The sequence below is a fragment of the Salmo salar genome, chromosome ssa06 (genome assembly GCF_905237065.1).
Source record: "Salmo salar chromosome ssa06, Ssal_v3.1, whole genome shotgun sequence".
NCBI classification, from domain to species: Eukaryota; Metazoa; Chordata; class Actinopteri; order Salmoniformes; family Salmonidae; genus Salmo; species Salmo salar.
Genome location: NC_059447.1, coordinates 77,733,429 through 77,755,329, shown reverse-complemented (window position 1 = coordinate 77,755,329; position 21,901 = coordinate 77,733,429). Strand labels below are relative to the sequence as shown.

The 21,901-nt window shown below is 42.2% G+C and overlaps 1 protein-coding gene and 1 pseudogene across 2 annotated transcripts; both read left to right on the top strand.

The window, feature by feature from the left end:
- The window catches only part of LOC106608101 (kinesin-like protein KIF26B), a 34,508-nt pseudogene extending 29,675 nt beyond the window's left edge, over positions 1-4,833 (top strand).
- Positions 4,834-9,289: 4,456 nt separating this feature from the next.
- On the top strand, positions 9,290-20,658 carry LOC106608121 (consortin-like). Of its 2 annotated transcripts, none has more exons than XM_014205859.2 (12): positions 9,290-9,556; positions 11,183-11,351; positions 11,455-11,661; positions 12,239-12,336; positions 13,743-13,773; positions 16,380-16,466; positions 16,654-16,768; positions 18,201-18,222; positions 18,335-18,428; positions 18,946-19,214; positions 19,900-20,044; positions 20,367-20,658. In XM_014205859.2, the coding sequence occupies exons 3-12, from the start codon at positions 11,574-11,576 to the stop codon at positions 20,573-20,575; spliced, it is 1,158 nt and encodes a 385-aa protein (XP_014061334.1). In that variant the 5' UTR covers positions 9,290-9,556; positions 11,183-11,351; positions 11,455-11,573; the 3' UTR covers positions 20,576-20,658. The 2 variants fall into 2 exon arrangements, with proteins under 2 accessions (XP_014061334.1, XP_014061333.1); XM_014205858.2 differs by having other exon boundaries at positions 9,297-9,556; positions 11,180-11,351.
- The last annotated feature ends 1,243 nt before the right edge of the window (positions 20,659-21,901 follow it).

Sequence of the window (21,901 nt, the reverse complement as noted above, 5' to 3'; positions counted from 1 at the left end):
ACGATGGGGCGGTGAGTCGGAAGCAGGTGAAACGTTTTAATAAAACCAAACCAAGAACACGACACTATCATAAGGCAGAACGCCGATACACAAGAACAATACCAACTAGTGAGTGAACATGGGAGAGTGACATATAAAGGGGAGGAAATGATGAAGGTAATGGAGTCCAGGTGTGAATCATAATGATTAACAGGTGCGCGAAATGATGAGTGCCAGGTGTGCGTAATGATGAATCCCAGGACCGGTGGTTAGTACTTTGGCGACGTCGTATGCCGGAGGGGAGGAGCAGGATCAGACGTGACAAATACATTTTGGAATTCAGGCTGTAACACAACAAATTGTGGAAAAGTCAAGGGGTATGAATACTTTCTGAAGGCACTGTACATACCGTACATTCATAAATACATAGAATTATGAACTAGCCTTTGAAAATGTACTATTTTCTAATTTAAGGTGAATGTAGTCAGAAGATGTGTCACAAATGGCACCCTATTCCCTACATATACAGTACCAGTCAAAAGTTTGGACACCTACTCATTTAAGGGTTTTTCTTTTCTTTTTACTATTTTCTACATTGTAGAATATTAGTGAAGACATTAAAACTATGAAATAACACATATGGAATCATGTAGTAACCAAAAAAGTGTTAAACAAATCTAAATATATTTTAGATTCTTCAAAGTAGCCACCCTTTGCCTTGATGACAGCTTTGCACACTCTGAATGAGTAAGTATGTCCAGACTTTTGGCTGGTACTGTACTTTATAACCAATTCCACGTGGGAACAATTTGAGGTTTTTAATTGAAATGGTCATAAAATGTGGCTTAGAGGATTTCCATAGATTTTAGGATTTGCCAGACATTTGACAAAGCCTAAACAAAATTAATTGTCACGTACTTAGACATTTTTTTCTGATATTGATTTTTTAAAATTTGTAGCAGACAACAATTCTAGTCATTGAGCAGACTCATAGAGGATATCTCTAGAGTGAGCTGATTCACTCTATAGTCCCTCATCACCAGAGGCAAAATAAAACATTTGCTTACCTCTCCTACAGAGAGGGACATGAAATAGAATAGGATGTTTTGCACAGCCTGGAGGTGTGTTTTGGGTCATTGTCCTGTTGAAAAACAAACGATAGTCCCACTAAACGCAAACCAGATGGAATGGCATTGTAACGGGCGTCGTAAGGATTGGACCAAGGTGCAGCGGGAACGTGTATACTTATCCTCTTTATTAAATCAAAAGAAGGAAAAACAAACAAATCACGTATACAAAACAACAACCGCCACTAAACAGTCATGTCATGTGCACAGACACAAAACAGGAAACAACTACCCACAAATCCCATTACAAAAACACCCCTATACATAGGACCTTCAATCAGAGGCAACGAGGAACAGCTGCCTCCAATTGAAGGTCAATCCAATGAACTAAACGTAGAAATAGATAGACTAGACTGAACATAGAAATACACTAACATAGAACATAGACCAAAAAACCCCGGAACACATAAACCAAACACCCCTCTTACATAAGTACATAGCCCAACAAACCCCGAACCACATAAAACAAACACCCCCTGCCACGTCCTGACCAAACTACAATAACAAATAACCCCTTTACTGGTCAGGACGTGACAGGCATATCGCTGCAGAATGCTGTGGTAGCCATGCTGGTTAAGTGTGCCTTGAATTCTAAATGAATCACTGACAGTGTCACCAGCAAATCACCATCACACCTCCTCCTCCATGCTTCACGGTGGGAACCACACATGCAGAGATCATCCGTTCACCTACTCTGCGTCTCACAAAGACACAGCTGTTGGAACCAAAAACCTCAAATTTGGACTCATCAGACCAAAGGACAGATTTCCACCGGTCTAATGTCCATTGCTCATGTTTCTTAGCCCCAAGCAAGTCTCTTCTTTTTATTGGTGTCCTTTAGTAGTGGTTTCTTTGCAGCAATTTGACCACGAAGGCCTGATTTCATGCCGTCTCCTCTGAACAGTTGATGTTGAGATGTGTCTGTTACTTGAACTCTGTGAAACATTTATTTGGGCTGCAATTTCTGAGGCTGGTAACTCTAATGAACTTAATGAGCTGCAGCAGAGGTAACTCTGGGTCTTTTATTCCTGTGGCCTCATGAGAGCCAGTTTCATCATAGTGCTTGATGGTTTTTGTGACTTACATTTACATTTACATTTAAGTCATTTAGCAGATGCTCTTATCCAGAGCGACTTACAAATTGGTGCATTCACCTTATGATATCCAGTGGAACAACCACTTTACAATAGTACATCTATATCTTTTTTTGGGGGGGGTTTAGAAGGATTACTTTATCCTATCCCAGGTATTCCTTAAAGAGGTGGGGTTTCAGGTGTCTCCGGAAGGTGGTGATTGACTCCCCTGTCCTGGCGTCGTGAGGGAGCTTGTTCCACCATAGGGGTGCCAGAGCAGCGAACAGTTTTGACTGGGCTGAGCGGGAACTGTGCTTCCTCAGAGGTAGGGGGGCCAGCAGGCCAGAGGTGGATGACTTCACGTGAAGAAACTTTAAAAGTTCTTAAACTTTTCCAGATTGACTGACCTTCATGTCTTAAAAGTAATGATGGGCTGTTGTTTCACTTTGCTTATTTGAGCTGTTCTTGCCATAATACTTGGTATTTGACCAAATAGGGCTATTTTCTGTATATCTTGTCATAACACAACTGATTGGCTCAAACGCATTAAGAAGGAAGACGTTCCACAAATGTACAATTAACAGGCACACCTGTTAATTGAAATCCATTCCAGGTGACTACCTCATGAAGCTGGCTGAGAGAATGCCAAGAGTGTGCAAAGCTGTCATCAAGGCAAAGGGTGGCTACTTTGAAGAATCTAAAATGTATTTTGATTTGTTTAACACTTGTTTGTTACTACATGATTCCATGTGTGTTATTTCATAGTTTTGATGTCTCCACTATTATTCAACAATGGAGAAAATAGTAAAAAATTAAGAAAAACCCCGGAATGAGTAGCTGTGTCCACATTTTTGACTGGTACTGTATATGTAGTGAAACGTTTTGACCAGGGCCCATAGCGCTCTGTTCAAAAGTAGTGCACTATGTATTAGGAATAGGGTTCCATTTGGGAGACATCCAGGATACTTAGGTTTGTTGTTGTGAAAAAACTCTGAGTTGAATCAGATATTTAGCCGAAGCTCACCTTGCCCTTAAATGGCTGTGTTGCTGTTAACAGGGGATAGCTTGCTTCAGTGCCAAACTCAAGTTCCTGGAGCACCGTCAGCAGAGGGTGGAGGAGATGAGAGCCAAGTACAACAGCCTGAAGACAGAGCTGGAGCTGGCCAAACAGAACCTCAGGCTGGAGCCAGGGAAATGGAACATGGAGTGTGGGTGTTTTCTGTAGATTCATCAGACATTAATTAACTAGTCAGTTTATTTCTCTTAGCAACTGGACTTACACTACAAGGTGTGTGAACATTCATCTTTTCATTAATGACCAATGCAATAGCAACTGTACAAAACCATTTATCTTGTGGCGTTCTTTTCAGCAGCCATTGCATTGACTCTTGGTATTGTCATAGAATCAGTCTAATAGATAGAATATTCCATCCTACTGTGGCCCAACTTCTTATGACACCAATCCCGTTAACAGTGTCTTGAAAAACGTTTTGGAACACAGCTACCTCTCACGTGAAAGCGCGCCAATGAACTGATGTCCTTCCCTGAGTCAACAACTTCCCAGCCTTCTTGTTCGCTCTCTGTTCATCATAGAAGCCTCAAACAACTTTCTAAAGACTGTTGACCTCAAGTGGAAGCCTTAGGAAGTGCAAAATGAATCCTTAGTCACTGTGTGTTCGATAGGCAATGACTTGGAAAGATTCCACGCATCAGATTTCCACTTCCTGGTAGGATTTTTCTCAGGTTTTTGCCTGCCATATGAGTTCTGTTATACTTACAGACATCATTCAAACAGTTTTAGAAACTTCAGAGTGTTTTCTATCCAAATATACTAATAATATGCATATCCTAGCTTCTGAGTTTGAGTAGGAGGCAGTTTAATATGGGCACGTATTTCATCCGAAAGTGACAATACTGCCCCCTATGCGATTGGTGTTGTAAGAGTAAACACAGCACATTAAACCTCTTCTTCTCTCCTGTGCTTGTCTGGTGTGTTGGTGAGAATATGTAATGTTAGGTGGCTAATATTGATCCTCAGAGGCCTTCCTCGTTCATGTTATTTTGAGATGATGGCTAGAAAAATTAACCTCACGTTGTGTTTGTGTAGTTGACCTGTGGCAGACGTTTGAGGTGGACTCTCTGGAGCACCTGAAAGCCTTGGAGGTTGTCACGGCGAGGCTGGAGAGCAGGGTCAACCTCTGCAATGTCAACGTCATGATGGTCACATGCTTCGATGTTGCCACCAAGCGCCGGCAAGCGAGGAGATGACGTCGGACGGACAGCAGCAAGGACTCATGGTAATTTAGTGTTCATTTTGTGTAATTTTGTTCCCAGTGTTGTTAATAGATGTACAGCGAGAACGCCACGATGGAATACCACCGTCACAGAAAAATTTTGACAATTTTTGTTGGTGCTTATCTGAATTCCTCTTGAAAACATAAACGTTTGCATTTCAACTCCCAGTGTGGACTTCTCATGAAGAAGAGGGAATGAAATCTCGGAAGACCACAGAGCACACTCACTCTGAATGATGTATGTTCTGACTCATGCAGATAAATATTCACTGTTATGCTGATAGATCAGCTCAAGGCACTCCAACACACACTCCAAGTAATCACAACGACTCACTGATACATATACCACAGCTTCACCTGGATCACACACACACACACACACACACACACACACACACACACACACACACACACACACACACACACACACACACACACACACACCAGAGGAGGCTAGTGGGAGGCGCTATAGGAGGACGGGATCATTGGAATGGATGGAATGGAATCAATGGAATGGTACCAAATCCATCAAACACATGGAAACAACATGTTAGACTCCATTCCATTGATCCATTCCAGCCATTACAATGAGCCTGTCCTTCTATACCTCCTCCCAGCAGCCTCCTCTGACACACACTCCATGATGTTTGTTTTATGAATCTTATTTACAGTATCAGCATGTGGTGTGTCAACACTTTATAAGCTACATGTCTTCACATTTCTCTGTATTTATTATGGTATTGGTATGTACTGTGTCCTAAAACGTTCATGCCAAAGTTGAAACTGTTCTACAGTGGTTGTGTACCCCCTTGTGCTTTGTTCATTCAGCTGAGTCGAATGGCTTCGTGTGAGAGCTGATGTGTTATTAATGCCAACACAGACTACTGTTTTAAACACTAGTTGGAGAAGGGTGACAAAACACTACCACAGTAAACTAGAGTAACAGTAGTTTTCCATTGACCCAGGTTTATTTGACAAAAGCAACGTTGCAACTTGTGTAGGGTAACGTGGGGTAACTAGCCCCCCCCCAAGAACAATTGCTGGCACAAAAAAAGCAGAGTTTGCTATTTAAAAAAAAGAGTTATGTGGATGATGGTAATGGTTAGGCAAACAAACTGTAAAGGAAAATAAGTGGCTAGAGTTTACACATTTTTTGTTATTTAATGAAATGTTGTTCATAGAAAAGGGATGTTTTTCCCAAGTACCGGAGTAGTTACCCCACGAAACCTTAATGGAAACGGCAGATAAAGGATGCATTTTCTAAAGATTGACCATGCTTCCATCAACAGTTTTTATGTGAGTAAAGTCACCGCATATAAAAATAATCAGGACAGCTGTGATTGAAACAGAAAGTATGTGTACAATTTTATAAATGGCGACAGACAATTTGTGCGTTCGACATGGTGGGATGTTTTTGTGTCGGTGGTAAAATTAATTAGGCAAGAAATTGAGGTTTTAATGATGGTTATTATATCAATGTATGATAAAGTGTTTCGCCTTTATGTGCAAATATTGATTCAATAACTGTCATATCCAAGTAAACTTGGAGTCACGCGATGATGTGGTGTGTGGTCCTCCCACTACGACTCGGGAAACCATGCAGTTTATTTGGCTACAGATGAAATAAACTACGATGAACTTCACAGGGTGGGGAAAGTGCAAGCTGGTGATGAGCTTGATGCTCCTTTCTAATAAATATCGAGGGTCTTATTCTGGTGACATAATGATCATTGATTGGCTGCCGTTTGACAAATAAAAATGATTTTAGACCATAATAATGTCATCATGTTTGTAGGCTAAACCCGCACTATATCTGCAAGTTGTTGGCTAAAATGCACGTGCCAATACCAGAGTGGGTACATTCATTATATCAGTGGTCCCCAAACTGTGTGGCGCGTGGGGGGGTCCCCAAACTGTGTGGCGCATGGGGGGTCCCCAAACTGTGTGGCGCGTGGGTGGTCCTCAAACTGTGTGGCGTGTGGGGGGTCCCCAAACTGTGTGGCGTGTGGGTGGTCCTCAAACTGTGTGGCGCGTGGGGGGTCTCCAAACTGTGTGGCGCGTGGGGGGTCCCCAAACTGTGTGGCGCGTGGGGGGTCCCCAAACTGTGTGGAGCGTGCCCTCTAGGGAGGGTGGGGCGTGAGGGGTAGGCAGGCAAAATGAAAAAAATCATAAAAAAGGAAGTCAGTCTTACTGTTGAAAGTTGTACTAATAGAATGCACAAGGTGCCATTTTGAAATTGGGTTTTCCTCTTGTCATATCAGTCATTGTATACTGTACCTTAGAGAGCAATTGATAACTTGCCAGAAATGTCCAGATCAACTAGCCCATGTCAGCTAACGTTTTTTAGCCCACAGATTTTGTTGTAATGTTTGAGTCACTCAAATATCACATGAATGCACATTAGACATGGCAAAATGTATACAATTGAATGATAATGAGCTTTAAAATGGCTAAAAGTTCTTTGTACCCCAAGACAAAATGTGTAGAATTGCAGGAAATAAGCTTTAAACCTGCAACATTTTCTCTCCACCAATGAACAGTGCTTGTGCCCATAGAAATGGCCATAGAATATTCCCCAATGCTGGTAGGGGGGCCTGAATAAAAAAGTTTGGGAACCTGTGCACTATATAATGCAACATTTTTTATGACAAAACCACCAGTAGAGTTGACACTCCAACATACATACACACACACACAAAACACACACACATACATATTGACTACACACACACACACACACACACACACACACACACACACACACATAGACACTTTCACTCTTCACATATGCTGCTGCTACTCTGTTTATTGTCTATCCTGATTGCCTAATCACTTTTGCCTAGTAACACCTTACCTACATGTACATATTATCTCAATTACTTCAACTACCTCGTACCCCTGCACATTGACTCAGTACTGGTTCTTCTTGTATAAAGCCTCATTATTGTTTTTATTGTGTTATTATTGCCTTTTTTATTTAGGCGTGACATTTTGATAACCATGTAAAACTCTCTAGGATAAGGTGGCTTTATTCAATATATTCGCCTGTATTTAACATCCAAAAATAAAGTGCTAATTAGTTGCTAATGTGGCAATCAGAAACAACTACTGTACAAATGCCATGCCGATCTGGATTAGACTGCCGAATTGAGGCAAAGGACAGAATCTCAGGATTAACTTTCTAATGTTAGCTAAATTTAGTAATGAATAATTGGCAACATTTCTTTAAATGGACAATTTTGTGAACTGTCTTGTGCAAGTTTTAAATTGACACAATACCTGTTAGCAAAGATGTCAGCTAGAGATGATGTGCAGGAGCTTGCAGGGATTTGTAGTCTTGCATGATGTCTATTTTGGTGCTAATTAGCATTTTTGAATCTGAGAGTAAATAAAGCCAAATATATTGATAAAAGTCACCTTGTCCGAGAGATATTTACATGGTTATCAAAAAATCATGCCAGGGTAAGCCTACATGAAACACAGTCCTTATTTTTAGTGTTTCAAATATACCCTATGGAAAAAATGGTGGAAAAACGATTGGAACCATTTCCATGTTTGAACACTAGGTTTTATGGGTATTAAGACCTCCTTTTGTGGTGCTCTATTGTATTTGCGGAATGTGATTAGATTTTTAGCAAAAAGCAATTTCTCAAGCAAGAATTTTGCTAGGACTGTCTGGGAGTGGTCTGAGCGGGAAACTGAAAACTAGCTTTATTGGCAGAGAGGTTTGGAACTATCTTTCTTATTGGTCAAATAACTAATTTACCGCCTGGTGATGACACCAGGCAGGCCAAAAGGCCATCCCACCAAAACAGGCTGAAATTCCAGGCGTCTTTTCAAACAGCTCTTAAACCAAAAGGGTATTATCATAATTTTCACAATTTCACAATATTATTCCAACCTGTTAGTGTGGATATATAGATAAAACACAGGAACATCGGTTTTTGGCAGGGCTGGGCCTTTAAGGTACATTATTGTAACATGATGCAACAGCTTAGCCATTAGCTGCTGTCGCTACGGCTGTTTTCCAGTGGGAAGGTAATGAGGATTCCCAGTCAGCCAGAGTTCACTTCTAAAGGTAGCCCATTACAAAGTCAGAGATCGCTCCCCGTTCCAGCCTTCTTCTCTTTCTGCTCTACTTAACCGTCATTTAGGACTCATTTGAAATCTCCACGAAAATAACAATGCAGATGTGAACAGGGCAACTATATCTAGAAAGGACAGACACAGTATGATGAGGGTCATTCAAAGGGTTAATACTACTGAGCTGCCTGTATTGGATGTGCCACCACTTTGTCTCATAGGATTCTCCTCGTATCCCTCTACACTGTGACTGTTGGATTTCACATTTTGAATCACCAATTCTAGAAATATTGTCTACATATACACAGACGAAGGCTATGCATCTTTTTAAATAGTAAGTTACTCATGGGATTCTTCAAATACATTTTGACCATTTAATTAGAATGGAAAACTGCACAGAGGACCCCAGAGGTATCAAGCACATGCATATAGGAGTAGGCTACAACACTGACTCAGTTACTTTACTGATGACACACCAGTGCAATATCAAGTGTCAGATATTGAATAAGCTTTCCATGAGAAAGATACCAAAGCTCTCTAATATATATTGTTATATACGGTTTCTAAGGAGATGCCTTTTACACAATACTTTCCCACATTTTGTAAATACTGGGCCAAAAAACAACACATACAAGCCCATATAAATACATTCCTCTAGTTACAGTAACTGCAGGCCAATCGGTGAGCGATATAAGAGTTCAGCCAGAAGATGTCCCCATTGCCTCCGTTGTACAATAAAATGATATATTTTGCAATGAGGAGCTGCAACAGAAATGTCCCGGATTAGATCGTAAACAACCTTGGATCCGCAGAGAACATCGTTTTAGTTGACAGATTATAAAAATCACTACCCACGGTGACACTCACGATGATAGCATCATGTGCATTTACAACATCGCGGGTCAGAATAGAAGGGATTGAGTTGTATGACCGTTGATGGCCGTTCCGGTGATTGTCACCCACGAATCTGCTATCTACCGCGGGACATTATATTGCATGTGTGAGTACGCATACATCCGCGTGATGAGGTAGCCTACCACAGTTTGTACTGTTGTTATCATTGAGTGCGCTTCGGGTATAATTATGACAGCATGTTAGCCCATAAAGCTATAGACTAAATATCGCATTAATGGCTTTTTGAATCTGCAACGTTTATTGGACTAGCCTGAAATGTTTTATCTTCATTGCCGAATAATACACATGACATTGTTTATTAGGTGAGAATATATACTGTAAATTGCATATTGTAGCGCATGAATCCTTTTTATTACTGTTACTGTGTAGACTTAAACAGTATTTACATGAATTGAAACAACAGGAAAGGCTTGGACTGATCATTTCGACTACACCGAGCAGAACACGCACTTGAAAGCAGAACGCTTCAGCTTCAGCATCAATTCTTCGCTATTGGTTGGCGACATAAAGTAACCTTCATTTAAATACATGGTCCTGTAAACGTCACAAAATGAAAGTACACATGACTACAAGAAAAATAACCCAATAAGAACAAATAGACCTCTGAAATGACAACATTTCTGTTACATATATTACTCTATATACCAAAAAGGTTAATTGTAATCAGTAGTCTTGTCAGTTTCAGGTTGGACGATACAAACATGGTTGAGAAACGTTGTGCAAATGTTCTGTGAGTTGTCACTTTAACTCTATGAGTAATGCTCAGTCACAGTGGTTTGATAATAGGAGGGTAAAGGCCAGCCACTACTACACTGTAGATAGGATTCACACCATATGAGTCACAGTCCTCCTTGCTCTAAGCTGTGTTCAAACTGACATTCTATTTTCTAGTTCTATGTTCTAAACCCGCTCACATCCACATGACTGTGAACATGGCACCACGTGTTTCCGAGCTGACACTCTGTGCATTCCATCCATAGTCTCTGGTCATTCATTCAAGCATAAATGTACATTTTTACATTTTAGTCATTTAGCAGACACTCTTATCCAGAGCAACTTACAGTAGTGAATGGATACATTTCATACATTTTTTTCTCCGTACTGGTCCCCCGTGGGAATCGAACCCACAACCCTGGCGTTGCAAACACCATGCAAACACCATGCTCTACCATGTAGACTAGGTCTTATGATGGAGGTTGTTTATTAAACACTGTGTCAACTCTCTCTCTCTCTCTCTCTCTCTCTCTCTCTCTCTCTCTCTCTCTCTCTCTCTCTCTCTCTCTCTCTCTCTCTCTCTCTCTCTCTCTCTCTCTCTCTCTCTCTCTCTCTCTCTCTCTCTCTCTCTCTCTCTGTGTGTGTGCAGGGCCGGTTTACATCCTATTCTACACATTTTGCCATGGGGAAAGAGAGACATTTGCACAGTTTTAAAGCTAATTCCCTGCAATTCTACACATGTTGCCATTGCTTATGATGCGTTCATATGCAAAGATACAATTTAGGGTTGGTTCGGGGTCAGGCTTGTAACACAAAGAGTTCTCTCAGAAGAAATTCACTCAGCAAAATAACTCGCATTTCACTCCTACTCTTCTGCACATTGAGTTTTCTCACTAACTCAAGTAGGAGTGCAGTCAGTAAGGAAATAATGCAGTTTATCTCTGGCTTGGAAACACACACTGATACTAACACCATAACATCTGTTTGTATCCAGCAGGGTGTTGAAGAGGTGAGCTGCTCAAGGGTTTCCGAGGATCAGGGAGAGCCCCAAACAACCCCAACAAGAAGACCAGAATACAAAGAGATGAAATAATAGACCTTATCCACTCACTGATGATACAACCTTCTACTCATACTTTCCCAACTGCAACAACAACAACAAACTGGTAAACCTAGAACATTGGATCCCACATTTTATTAAGCTGACGTAAAGCTCTTGGAGTTTTCTGTGACCCATAGAGTAATCCTGAACCAAATCAATGTCTCTAGCCAGAATCCAATACGAGTAAGTGGCAACCCTAAAGCAGCCAGCCACGTCCCTCCTGTGGGCCCCGACCCACCGTTTGGGAACCACTGAGTTGGAGGAGAACAACAGCGTGAAGGAGAGGATGGGTAACAAGAGCACCAGCCCCTCCAGAGACCCAGACACTGAGACGACTCCGAGAGAGGAGAGAAACAACACTGGAACTGCCTCAGGTAGCATAGCACTCCTCATATAGCACACCTCTCGTTCAGTACTGTATGTGTAGTATATCTGGGTCACCTACCTAAAGCTGTTTCAAAAGACAAGCACAAATTGTATCTTTGCTACTAGAGCATTAGAATGTCCTTACTCTTTATAGCTGCCATGATAACACCTTAAGAGTAGCCTCAAAATGTAAAATCTAACAGATTATTTTAAAATGTTACACCTATTCATTCTACTGCATACCTTTTAAAATGTTACACCTATTCATTCTACTGCATACCTTTTAAAATGTTACACCTATTCATTCTACTGCATACCTTTTCAAATGTTACACCTATTCATTCTACTGCATACCTTTTAAAATGTTACACCTATTCATTCTACTGCATACCTTTTAAAATGTTACACCTATTCATTCTACTGCATACCTTTTAAAATGTTACACCTATTCATTCTACTGCATACCTTTTCAAATGTTACACCTATTCATTCTACTGCATACCTTTTAAAATGTTACACCGATTCATTCCACTGCATCTCTATTCATCAACTTTGTATTGCACATGACATTGTGTGTGCTTTCAGGAAGTGGTCCCCCAGGCCCCAGCCCTGACCTGCTAGCCTCACTACAGTCATTGGGAGAACACAATGACCACACACTGCTGCCACAGTCTCTACACCAGGTGTGTGTGTGTGTGTGTGTGTGTGTGTGTGTGTGTGTGTGTGTGTGTGTGTGTGTGTGTGTGTGTGTGTGTGTGTGTGTGTGTGTGTGTGTGTGTGTGTGTGTGTTCACCCTCACACAGTCCTCTGTGTTCTGGTCCTCTGTGGATTGGTCCTAAGGGCTGGTTGTGTTTTGTACCATCCTCTTCTGTCACCTATTTTTTTGCCACTGAAACATCTTGCCTTTCCGTTCTGTTTTGTTTTTGTTTGTAGGGAGAATAAATCAAGCTTTAAGAAATGTAATCATTACATTTGACATTTTAGTCATTTAGCAGATGCTCTTATCCAGAGTGATTTACAGTTAGTGCATTCATCTAAAGATAGCATGGTGAGACAACAACATGTAATCGTTTCCCTCATTAAAGTAATCAGCAAATTCACTGCCAGTAGGACAAGACAAGCACATTTTTAAAGGTACTCCTTGGGATTAATTTCAGATACTCTTTGATGCCCTTTCTCTGTACACTGTTCTAATCTTATTCTGTCACTGTGTTGTCCCCCATAGTACTGTAATAGCCTTGTAGTTGTTTTTCTTTCTTTGCCAATTCTGGTCATCATGGAACAAAGAGCCATCTATGATTTAGACGTCCCATAGAAAGGACCGGCAACACTGATACACTAAGGGCTGGGTCTCAAATGGCACTCTATTCCCTACATATGGTCATCCCATATGGGCCCTGGTCAAAAGTAGCGTTCTATACAGGGAACAGGGTGCCAATTGGGACGGGCCTCTTATACACTGATACAGAAGAAAGAGTTGCTCTGTGATCAGACTGGTACAATTCAGTGGAGCATTGGCAAAATAACTGACCAAGAGAAGTAAACTCCTTGTAAACAGACGTTGACCTCTATGGGAAATGTCATGGCATCTGGAGTATGTGTGTGGCTCTACAGAGTTGTTTTGAGTTCTGCTGCGCGTCATGTTATAAGTGAATCTGACACACAACGGCTTGTTATTTACCACGTGACATCTGAGTCCCATCTTGAGTCTTTTTTCCCTAAACCTTCCAAGACTTCATTACCAAGCACGAGAATATCTATTCTAGAGTCTGCAGCTAAATCAAGCATATCATTTTTCTTCAGCAAAAAAACTTTGTAATAAAATAGTTTAATTTAGAAAGTAAATTATTTTATCTAGTTTATGTATTTCTTTATGTAACATATTGAGAACACATTATATTTTTAAGTAAAACCCTGACATACAAGTCTGATTCTGAGTGAGCAGGTCGGTTTGTAGTGTTTTTTTCCCCTCTCTCTCAATTAAATTTCAATTTAAGGACTTTATTGGCATGTGAAACATATGCTAACATTGCCAAATGTTAACTCTTTCTCTCTCTCTCTTGCTCTCTCTATGTCTCGTTCTTCACAGATAGCAGAGGCCTACTCCCTGGATGAGGACTGTATCCTTGCCATCACATTGCTAATACTTATCTCCACTATGTCTTTTGTTTTAATGGAGCTGTTGAATTGCAGTGTATTTCTTTCTAAACTTTGGGAACTGTGGTGACACTGATTTATGATGTCACTCTGGGAACTGTAGTGACACTGATTTATGATGTCACTCTGGGTACTGTAGTGACACTGATTTATGATGTCACTCTGGGAACTGTAGTGACACTGATTTATGATGTCACTCTGGGAACTGTAGTGACACTGATTTATGATGTCACTCTGGGGACTGTGGTGACACTGATTTATGATGTCACTCTGGGGACTGTGGGGACTGTGGTGACACTGATTTATGATGTCACTCTGGGAACTGTAGTGACACTGATTTATGATGTCACTCTGGGGACTGTGGTGACACTGATTTATGATGTCACTCTGGGGACTGTGGGGACTGTAGTGACACTGATTTTTGATGTCACTCTGGGGACTGTAGTAACACTGATTTATGATGTCACTCTGGGGACTGTGGGGACTGTGGTGACACTGATTTAGGATGTCACTCTGGGGACTGTGGTGACACTGATTTAGGATGTCACTCTGGGGACTGTGGTGACACTGATTTAGGATGTCACTCTGGGGACTGTGGTGACACTGATTTAGGATGTCACTCTGGGGACTGTGGTGCCTGGGATTTAGGATGTCACTCTGGGGACTGTGGTGCCAGTGATTTATGATGTCACTCTGGGGACTGTGGTGCCACTGATTTATGATGTCACTCTGGGGACTGTGGTGACACTGATTTAGGATGTCACTCTGGGGACTGTGGTGCCAGTGATTTATGATGTCTCTCTGGGAACTGTGGTGACAGTGATTTATGATGTCACTCTGGGAACTGTGGTGACAGTGATTTATGATGTCACTCTGGGGACTGTGGTGCCAGTGATTTATGATGTCACTCTGGGAACTGTGGTGACAGTATTTATAATGTTACTTTAAGATCCATTCAACTGACTGAAGGAAAGGAACCATTTTTTTTGCAGTGTTTCCTAATCTCTTGTGGACAGATTCTCGTGGAGAGACGAAACTGCGAGAATCTGTCAAGACAACGTAAAACTATGTGATTATGAGCAGCAGCAGTTCCTGTTTTGGGGTTTTCTTCATTGATTATTTGAACGAATCAGGATTGGGCCAAGGAGGTGCTTGTGCAGTGATTTCCCAGCAGATGATAAACAGTTTCTACTAGATTGTCACGACTTCCGCCGAAGTCGGTCCCTCTCCTTGTTCGGGCGGTGTTCGGCGGTCGACGTCACCGACCTTCTAGCCATCGCTGATCCATTTTTCATTTTCCATTGGTTTTGTCTTGTCTTACATCACACCTGGTTCCAATCTCATAAATTACATGTTGTGTATTTAACCCTCTGTTTCCCCTCATGTCCTTGTCGGTGATTGGTTGTTTCTTTGTATGTGATGTGCAAGTTATGTTCTGGTGCGCGACGGGTTTTGTACCTACTTTTATTATTTTGTATATTTTGGTTTTCAGAGTTTTGTGAGCACTTATTAAACGACTTAGTTTATACCAAGTTCGTTCTCCTGCGCCTGACTTCCTGCCACCAGCACGCACCCATTACCTAGATTCCACAGACACAAAGTCAAAATTGGCTATATTGTAAAAATTTATAAAAACAACAGTCTCTTTTGGCCTATAAACACAGGTGAAATTAGCTGAAGGAAGGGGTTTGGCCTATAATTTCCATTTGAGAGGGAGGAGACTTCGCTTCCTTCCTTTGCACAAAGGTTATCACAATTGTTAACGGCATTTTCCCCAGAAGTCAAATAGGAAATGACAAACGTTCGCGAGAGAATTTGACCTCTGGGTAACCAAGATAACGTGTTTCCAGATGTGCTGGGCAGAGCGGAATATGATGTTTATTTTCTGAGTTTCTATAGGTGGGGTATTTTCGTGTGTGGCGAGGTCGTTAGTATTTTGCATGTTCTGTCATGGGTGGATTTCCCTTGGTCCCTTGCAGTCTGTTTCCTCTGGAGTCTACTAGCTGGAGTCTACTCTGTCGCCCTGTTTGTAATGTTACCATGGTAACTGGGCCCCGTGGTGTAGAGAGATTTGTGTGTGGATGTGAAAGGTTTGTGTCTGTGTCCAGAGACATAGTGTGCGTCTCAAATGGCACCCTATTCCCTAAGATGCAACCATAGTGGTGGTTTATTTTTGGGAGGATTGGGTGTGGAAGTTCTGGGGAGAGAAAAGGGTTCTACTGGAAGTAATCCAATTCATTCCCCCCACCACACACACACACACACACAGAGTAAAACACAGTCAACTGCAAAATAATAAAGTACATATTCTGGTCAAATATTTTTTTCTTGAGCAGCAGAACATGTCCTGGAGTAGCTTTAAAATTCCAGTATTTATTTATAGTGTCATCCATTTTCTGAATTGTGCAGCAGCTCAGTGATGTCATCGTCAAAACACCAGATGCTGTATATATTTGTCAGAAGTTTGTTAATATGATCCTGTGTTTTGAATCCTAGAGTTGACAGCCTCAGGGACAGCTGTTATTGGCTGTTGTGGTATCTGGTTTCCTTAGCTGCTAATGGCTATCAGACCAGTGGGCGGTGCAGTTCCTGCAGCTGGAGAAACTGTACCATGAGCGCCTCCTGTCCAACCTTGCCGCCCTGCAGGAGGACTGGGGTACTGCACTCTACTCCATACATCTGTTCTGTCACTGCAGCCTGAACCCATCACTGACAAAATATAACCCTGTCATTCTTCCAATTGCACTGTGTGTGTGTGTGTGTGTGTGTGTGTGTGTGTGTGTGTGTGTGTGTGTGTGTGTGTGTGTGTTTAATCATAACCTTTGTGTCCTGTGTGCTTTCAGAGAGCCAGTGGAGAGAGCGTAACAGAGTAGCAGAGAGCACCTCCCCAGCTGAGACCAACAGCACTGGACAGGAACACATAGAAATACTGAGCCAGATCTGCAGGACGCACCAGAGGTGAGCTAGATACTTACTGATGTGTTATGGTGCTGTTCTAGAACTGGGACTAAATGCACAATCACTTGGACAGTTAGTTGCAGCAGTGGTACTGATTGTGTCAGTAGAAGGGAAAGCAAATCATGCCTATTTACTTTAGTTTGTCACAGTCTGTCACCACCCACAATACTACCGCTCCATACAGGGATCAAAGGAATTTGAACAACAACCACTGTCTGCATTTAAATGTATATTTTCATTAATACATGATTTATTAGCTAAAGTCATAATATGTGCGATCATACCCTATGTTTGAACGTTGACCATAAGCATCCCACGCTAGTGGTTCTTGTCTAGACATGAAACCACACCTTAATTAACTAATGCTCATTTCATTTACTTACTTACTCTACTAAGCTATAGACTCAGATATGTTTTCAGTCACAAAACCCCGCCCATGTCTCTTGGTAAGTTAGTAGGGTCGTTCCATAAAATGAGTGGCTTTTTGCATCCCTTTGGTATTTCAAGTAGACATTGTGCACAAATATAGCATTTTTGAAGCCTGTGTTATTAAATGAAGTGCCCTTTAATATAGATCTTTTGGAAAATTCGATAAATCTGACTTTGATATGAATAAAGACTTGCTAAAGTGCCAAAATTGTCCCTCTGTGCATCCTATGTGACTTTTAGGAAGATTTTAACCCATGTAACCCCAACATTTCTCCAAGTCTTCACCATCATTGTAAAGCCCTAGTCATTTCTGAAGATAATTAAGTTCAACCCTCTTACGTGAACTGAACTATCTTTTTAATATCGTGAAACTCTTCCTTTTTAAATGTATTTTTTTCTAAAGAAATGTTGAACATCTAATCATAGTGTAAAAGCAGGTGAGCTGGTTCTACTCTTTTTGACCATTTCCTGGTGTTTTGTGGTGGAAAACTGAGCGGGTCGAGCACAACCCTGTTACCCAGAGATAGACAGGCTAGACATTTTTTCAAAATGTTTTAGTTTTTTATGAAGCTTGCATTCAATTGCCCCTCCCTGTTGCACACGACAAGCACATGGGGATTTATGGCTGGTTTACAGTAAGATGAAATTGTCACCCCAGTTACTTTATTTTTTGAGAAGGGAAAATGTGTTTTTTATTCAAACTCTTTTTATGAGTTACACTACTGAAAAGACACCTAATTGGTTGAACGACCCAGTAGCTTGTGGTAGATTTCAGCTGGATGCCAGACACCAACTTACTGTAGTGGTCTCCGGTCATGTTAGCTTTAACATTTTTAAATCAAATGGCTTCAAAACATCAGTTTACCCAATCTGACTCTCTCTGACTCTGACTTCTCTCTCTCTCTCTCTCTCTCTCTCTCTCTCTCTCTCTCTCTCTCTCTCTCTCTCTCTCTCTCTCTCTCTCTCTCTCTCTCTCTCTCTCTCTCTCTCTCTCTCGTAATAGACCAATGCTTAGTGCGGAAATGGTATGAAAATACATACACTACACACCATCATTTTGATCATGTTTCTTAGTCCATCACATAAGATGAGTGTTTTTGTGGTATGACATTCATGATAGAGCTGTTTATTTTCCAGAGCATGGCAGACACGGTGCTGAAAGACAGCCACAACACCAGGGGGCAGTGTGATGGGAGAGAGAAAGAAAGGTCACCATCCCATCATGGAAAAGGTCAACACAAAACCCATCAGATGAATTCCTAAATCAATATTATAGTATGGCCACTTAGCCTAGAGATGTGAATTCGAGGTTGATGATATCGCCCTCTTTGTTCACTGGAAAGCCTCAGAGTGTAGTTTGGTTCTAATCAATAAGGGCTCATAAAATGGAATCTGATGCCAGATGATGCTTCCGTACCGTCTCAGCTATATCTACAGTACTTTTAGTGTGTGTGTGTGTGTGTGTGTGTGTGTGTGTGTGTCTGGGAAGCCATGTGTTTAGTAGTACTGTAATCGATCTGCTGATCATCTCCTGTTCATCTGCTGTTCGTTCGTCGCGGTGTGTTTGAGGGACCACCCTTCCGGTGGCCGTCTAACTGATAACATTTTTGTGTGATTCTACATGTAGAACCGGTTTGCACTCGGTTTGAAAATTACGTCCGACACTCTGTTCAGAGGTGCTGAGTACTTGGCTGGCAAACGCTACCGGTGTGTCCGTGCTTTAAGCAACACTTCTCTTGTCTTTGCAGTCAGAGTCAACAACCCTGTAAGACAGAGTGAGGAGGATGTTAAGAAGACCACGTCAACAGTAGCTGTCCCTGCCATGGCTGAGGAGGAGGAGGGAGGAGAGGAGGAGGGAGAACAAGGAAAGGAAGAGTTGGAGGAGGAAGGGCAGGGGATGGATGAAGAGGAGGTGTTTGAGGAGAGTCCAGAAGAGGAGGTGCAGGTGGTGGAGTGGCCAGCGGGGGTTCCCCAAGCATCAGCCAAAGACCTGGACAAACTGTCTCAAGTGGAGGAGGTGAGGAAACACTGAGACATTAACGGCCTCATGTTTACCACCTTATCTCGCTGTCTCTCTCTTCTCTCTGTCTCTTCTCTCTCTGTCTCTGCCTGTTCTCTCTGTCTCTGTCTCTTGTTTGGGAGGGGACACACATTTTGGATTGACACACAGCCCTGGACAGGCTCAAGGGAGCCCAGAGAAGTCTTGGCAGAGGAGCTGGGTCTGTAATCGGAGTTGGCTGTGTTTGTTACTTCATTCCATGTGCTGTGCCACACCAAGCGACGTGGCCATGGGTGGAACTCAGTAAGATTTGAGGACAGGACACAGAGGCTATGATGTCATTAAAGGGCCACAATAGACGCCTGTAGAAAAATAGCTCACATACAAGTCCTGCTAAATAAATCAGTCAATGGTTGTGACAATGACGTCCTCAAATGACAAAACATTATAACCTTTTTTAGACCTTGAACTTGAATACAGTTTGCATTTCCTGCAACAACAGGGTGATCAAATCCTACATCTGTCCATCATTGCAGTTTGTTGCGCAAACATACACATCATTTCACCTCTAGGTGGCCCTATTGAGCTGCTCAAATGTAGCTCTCTATATAGGGAACATGGTGCCATTTCAGATATAGCCTGGGATTTTCCATCTATTCCCTGTAATAATAGCTCTGACTCCCAGCACTCTGCTCCCCTCCAGAGCTCCTCAGCAGACGGCCTGGTGTCCATTCTAAAGAGGAGGAGGGCATCGTTAGATGGCCTGCCCCCTGAGGGTCCCGATGCAGCCAAACACAACTCCAAACGCAAGGTGCACTTCAGCCAGCCAGAGGATGGCATGGAACCAGGTATGGATCAGCCAAAAACAACCTCTGTCTTCTCATACACATGTTTTAGTGGACGCTCTTATCCAGAGTGACTAACAGTAGTGAGTGTATATATTTACATACTGGTCCCCTGTGGGAATCAAACCCACAAACCTGGTGTTGCAAGCACCATGTCCCCCCCCCCCCCCCACTCACACACAGTCTATACAAGCTATACGTATTATAAATTAATACAAATATAATGACATTGTAGTAACACCTCATACCATCTGTGTATACCATCTGCACCACGCACCATTATCTTGTTCAAAATATTAATTAGTATGTTTTTTTATCTGTGCAGACGAGGTGGGCGGAGACTCGTGTTTAATCCTGCTGTTGTTGTGCCTGGTAACCGTGGTGATCAGTCTGGGCGGGACGGCTCTGTACTGCACCCTAGAGAACACATACAGTAGCATCTGCATTGATTTCTCTCACAACATAGACTTTTACATTGTGCACGTACAACACTTCCTGGATAGGCTCAGACACTGGATGCCCATACGATCATAGTCAGGACTTAGTCTACTGCTGCAGTCAGGACATACAGTCAGAACATACAGTCACTTACTGCTTCAGTCAGTACATACAGTCACTTACTACTTCAGTCAGGACATACAGTCAGAACATACAGTCACTTACTGCTGCAGTCAGGACATACAGTCACTTACTGCTGCAGTCAGTACATACAGTCACTTACTGCTTCAGTCAGGACATACAGTCAGAACATACAGTCACTTACTGCTGCAGTCAGGACATACAGTCACTTACTACTGCAGTCAGGACATACAGTCAGAACATACAGTCACTTACTGCTGCAGTCAGGACATACAGTCACTTACTGCTGCAGTCAGTACATACAGTCACTTACTGCTGCAGTCAGGACATACAGTCACTTACTGCTGCAGTCAGGACATACAGTCACTTACTGCTGCAGTCAGGACATACAGTCACTTACTGCTGCAGTCAGGACATACAGTCACTTACTGCTTCAGTCAGGACATACAGTCAGAACATACAGTCACTTACTGCTGCAGTCAGGACATACAGTCACTTACTACTGCAGTCAGGACATACAGTCAGAACATACAGTCACTTACTGCTGCAGTCAGGACATACAGTCACTTACTGCTGCAGTCAGTACATACAGTCACTTACTGCTTCAGTCAGGACATACAGTCAGAACATACAGTCACTTACTGCTGCAGTCAGGACATACAGTCACTTACTGCTGCAGTCAGTACATACAGTCACTTACTGCTTCAGTCAGGACATACAGTCAGAACATACAGTCACTTACTGCTGCAGTCAGGACATACAGTCACTTACTACTGCAGTCAGGACATACAGTCAGAACATACAGTCACTTACTACTGCAGTCAGGACATACAGTCAGAACATACAGTCACTTACTGCTTCAGTCAGGACATACAGTCACTTACTGCTGCAGTCAGGACATACAGTCACTTACTGCTGCAGTCAGGACATACAGTCACTTACTGCTGCAGTCAGGACATACAGTCACTTACTGCTTCAGTCAGGACATACAGTCAGAACATACAGTCACTTACTGCTTCAGTCAGGACATACAGTCACTTACTGCTGCAGTCAGGACATACAGTCAGAACATACAGTCACTTACTGCTGCAGTCAGGACATACAGTCAGGACATACAGTCACTTACTGCTGCAGTCAGGACATACAGTCAGAACATACAGTCACTTACTGCTGCAGTCAGGACATACAGTCAGGACATACAGTCAGGACATACAGTCACTTACTGCTGCAGTCAGGACATACAGTCACTTACTGCTGCAGTCAGGACATACAGTCACTTAC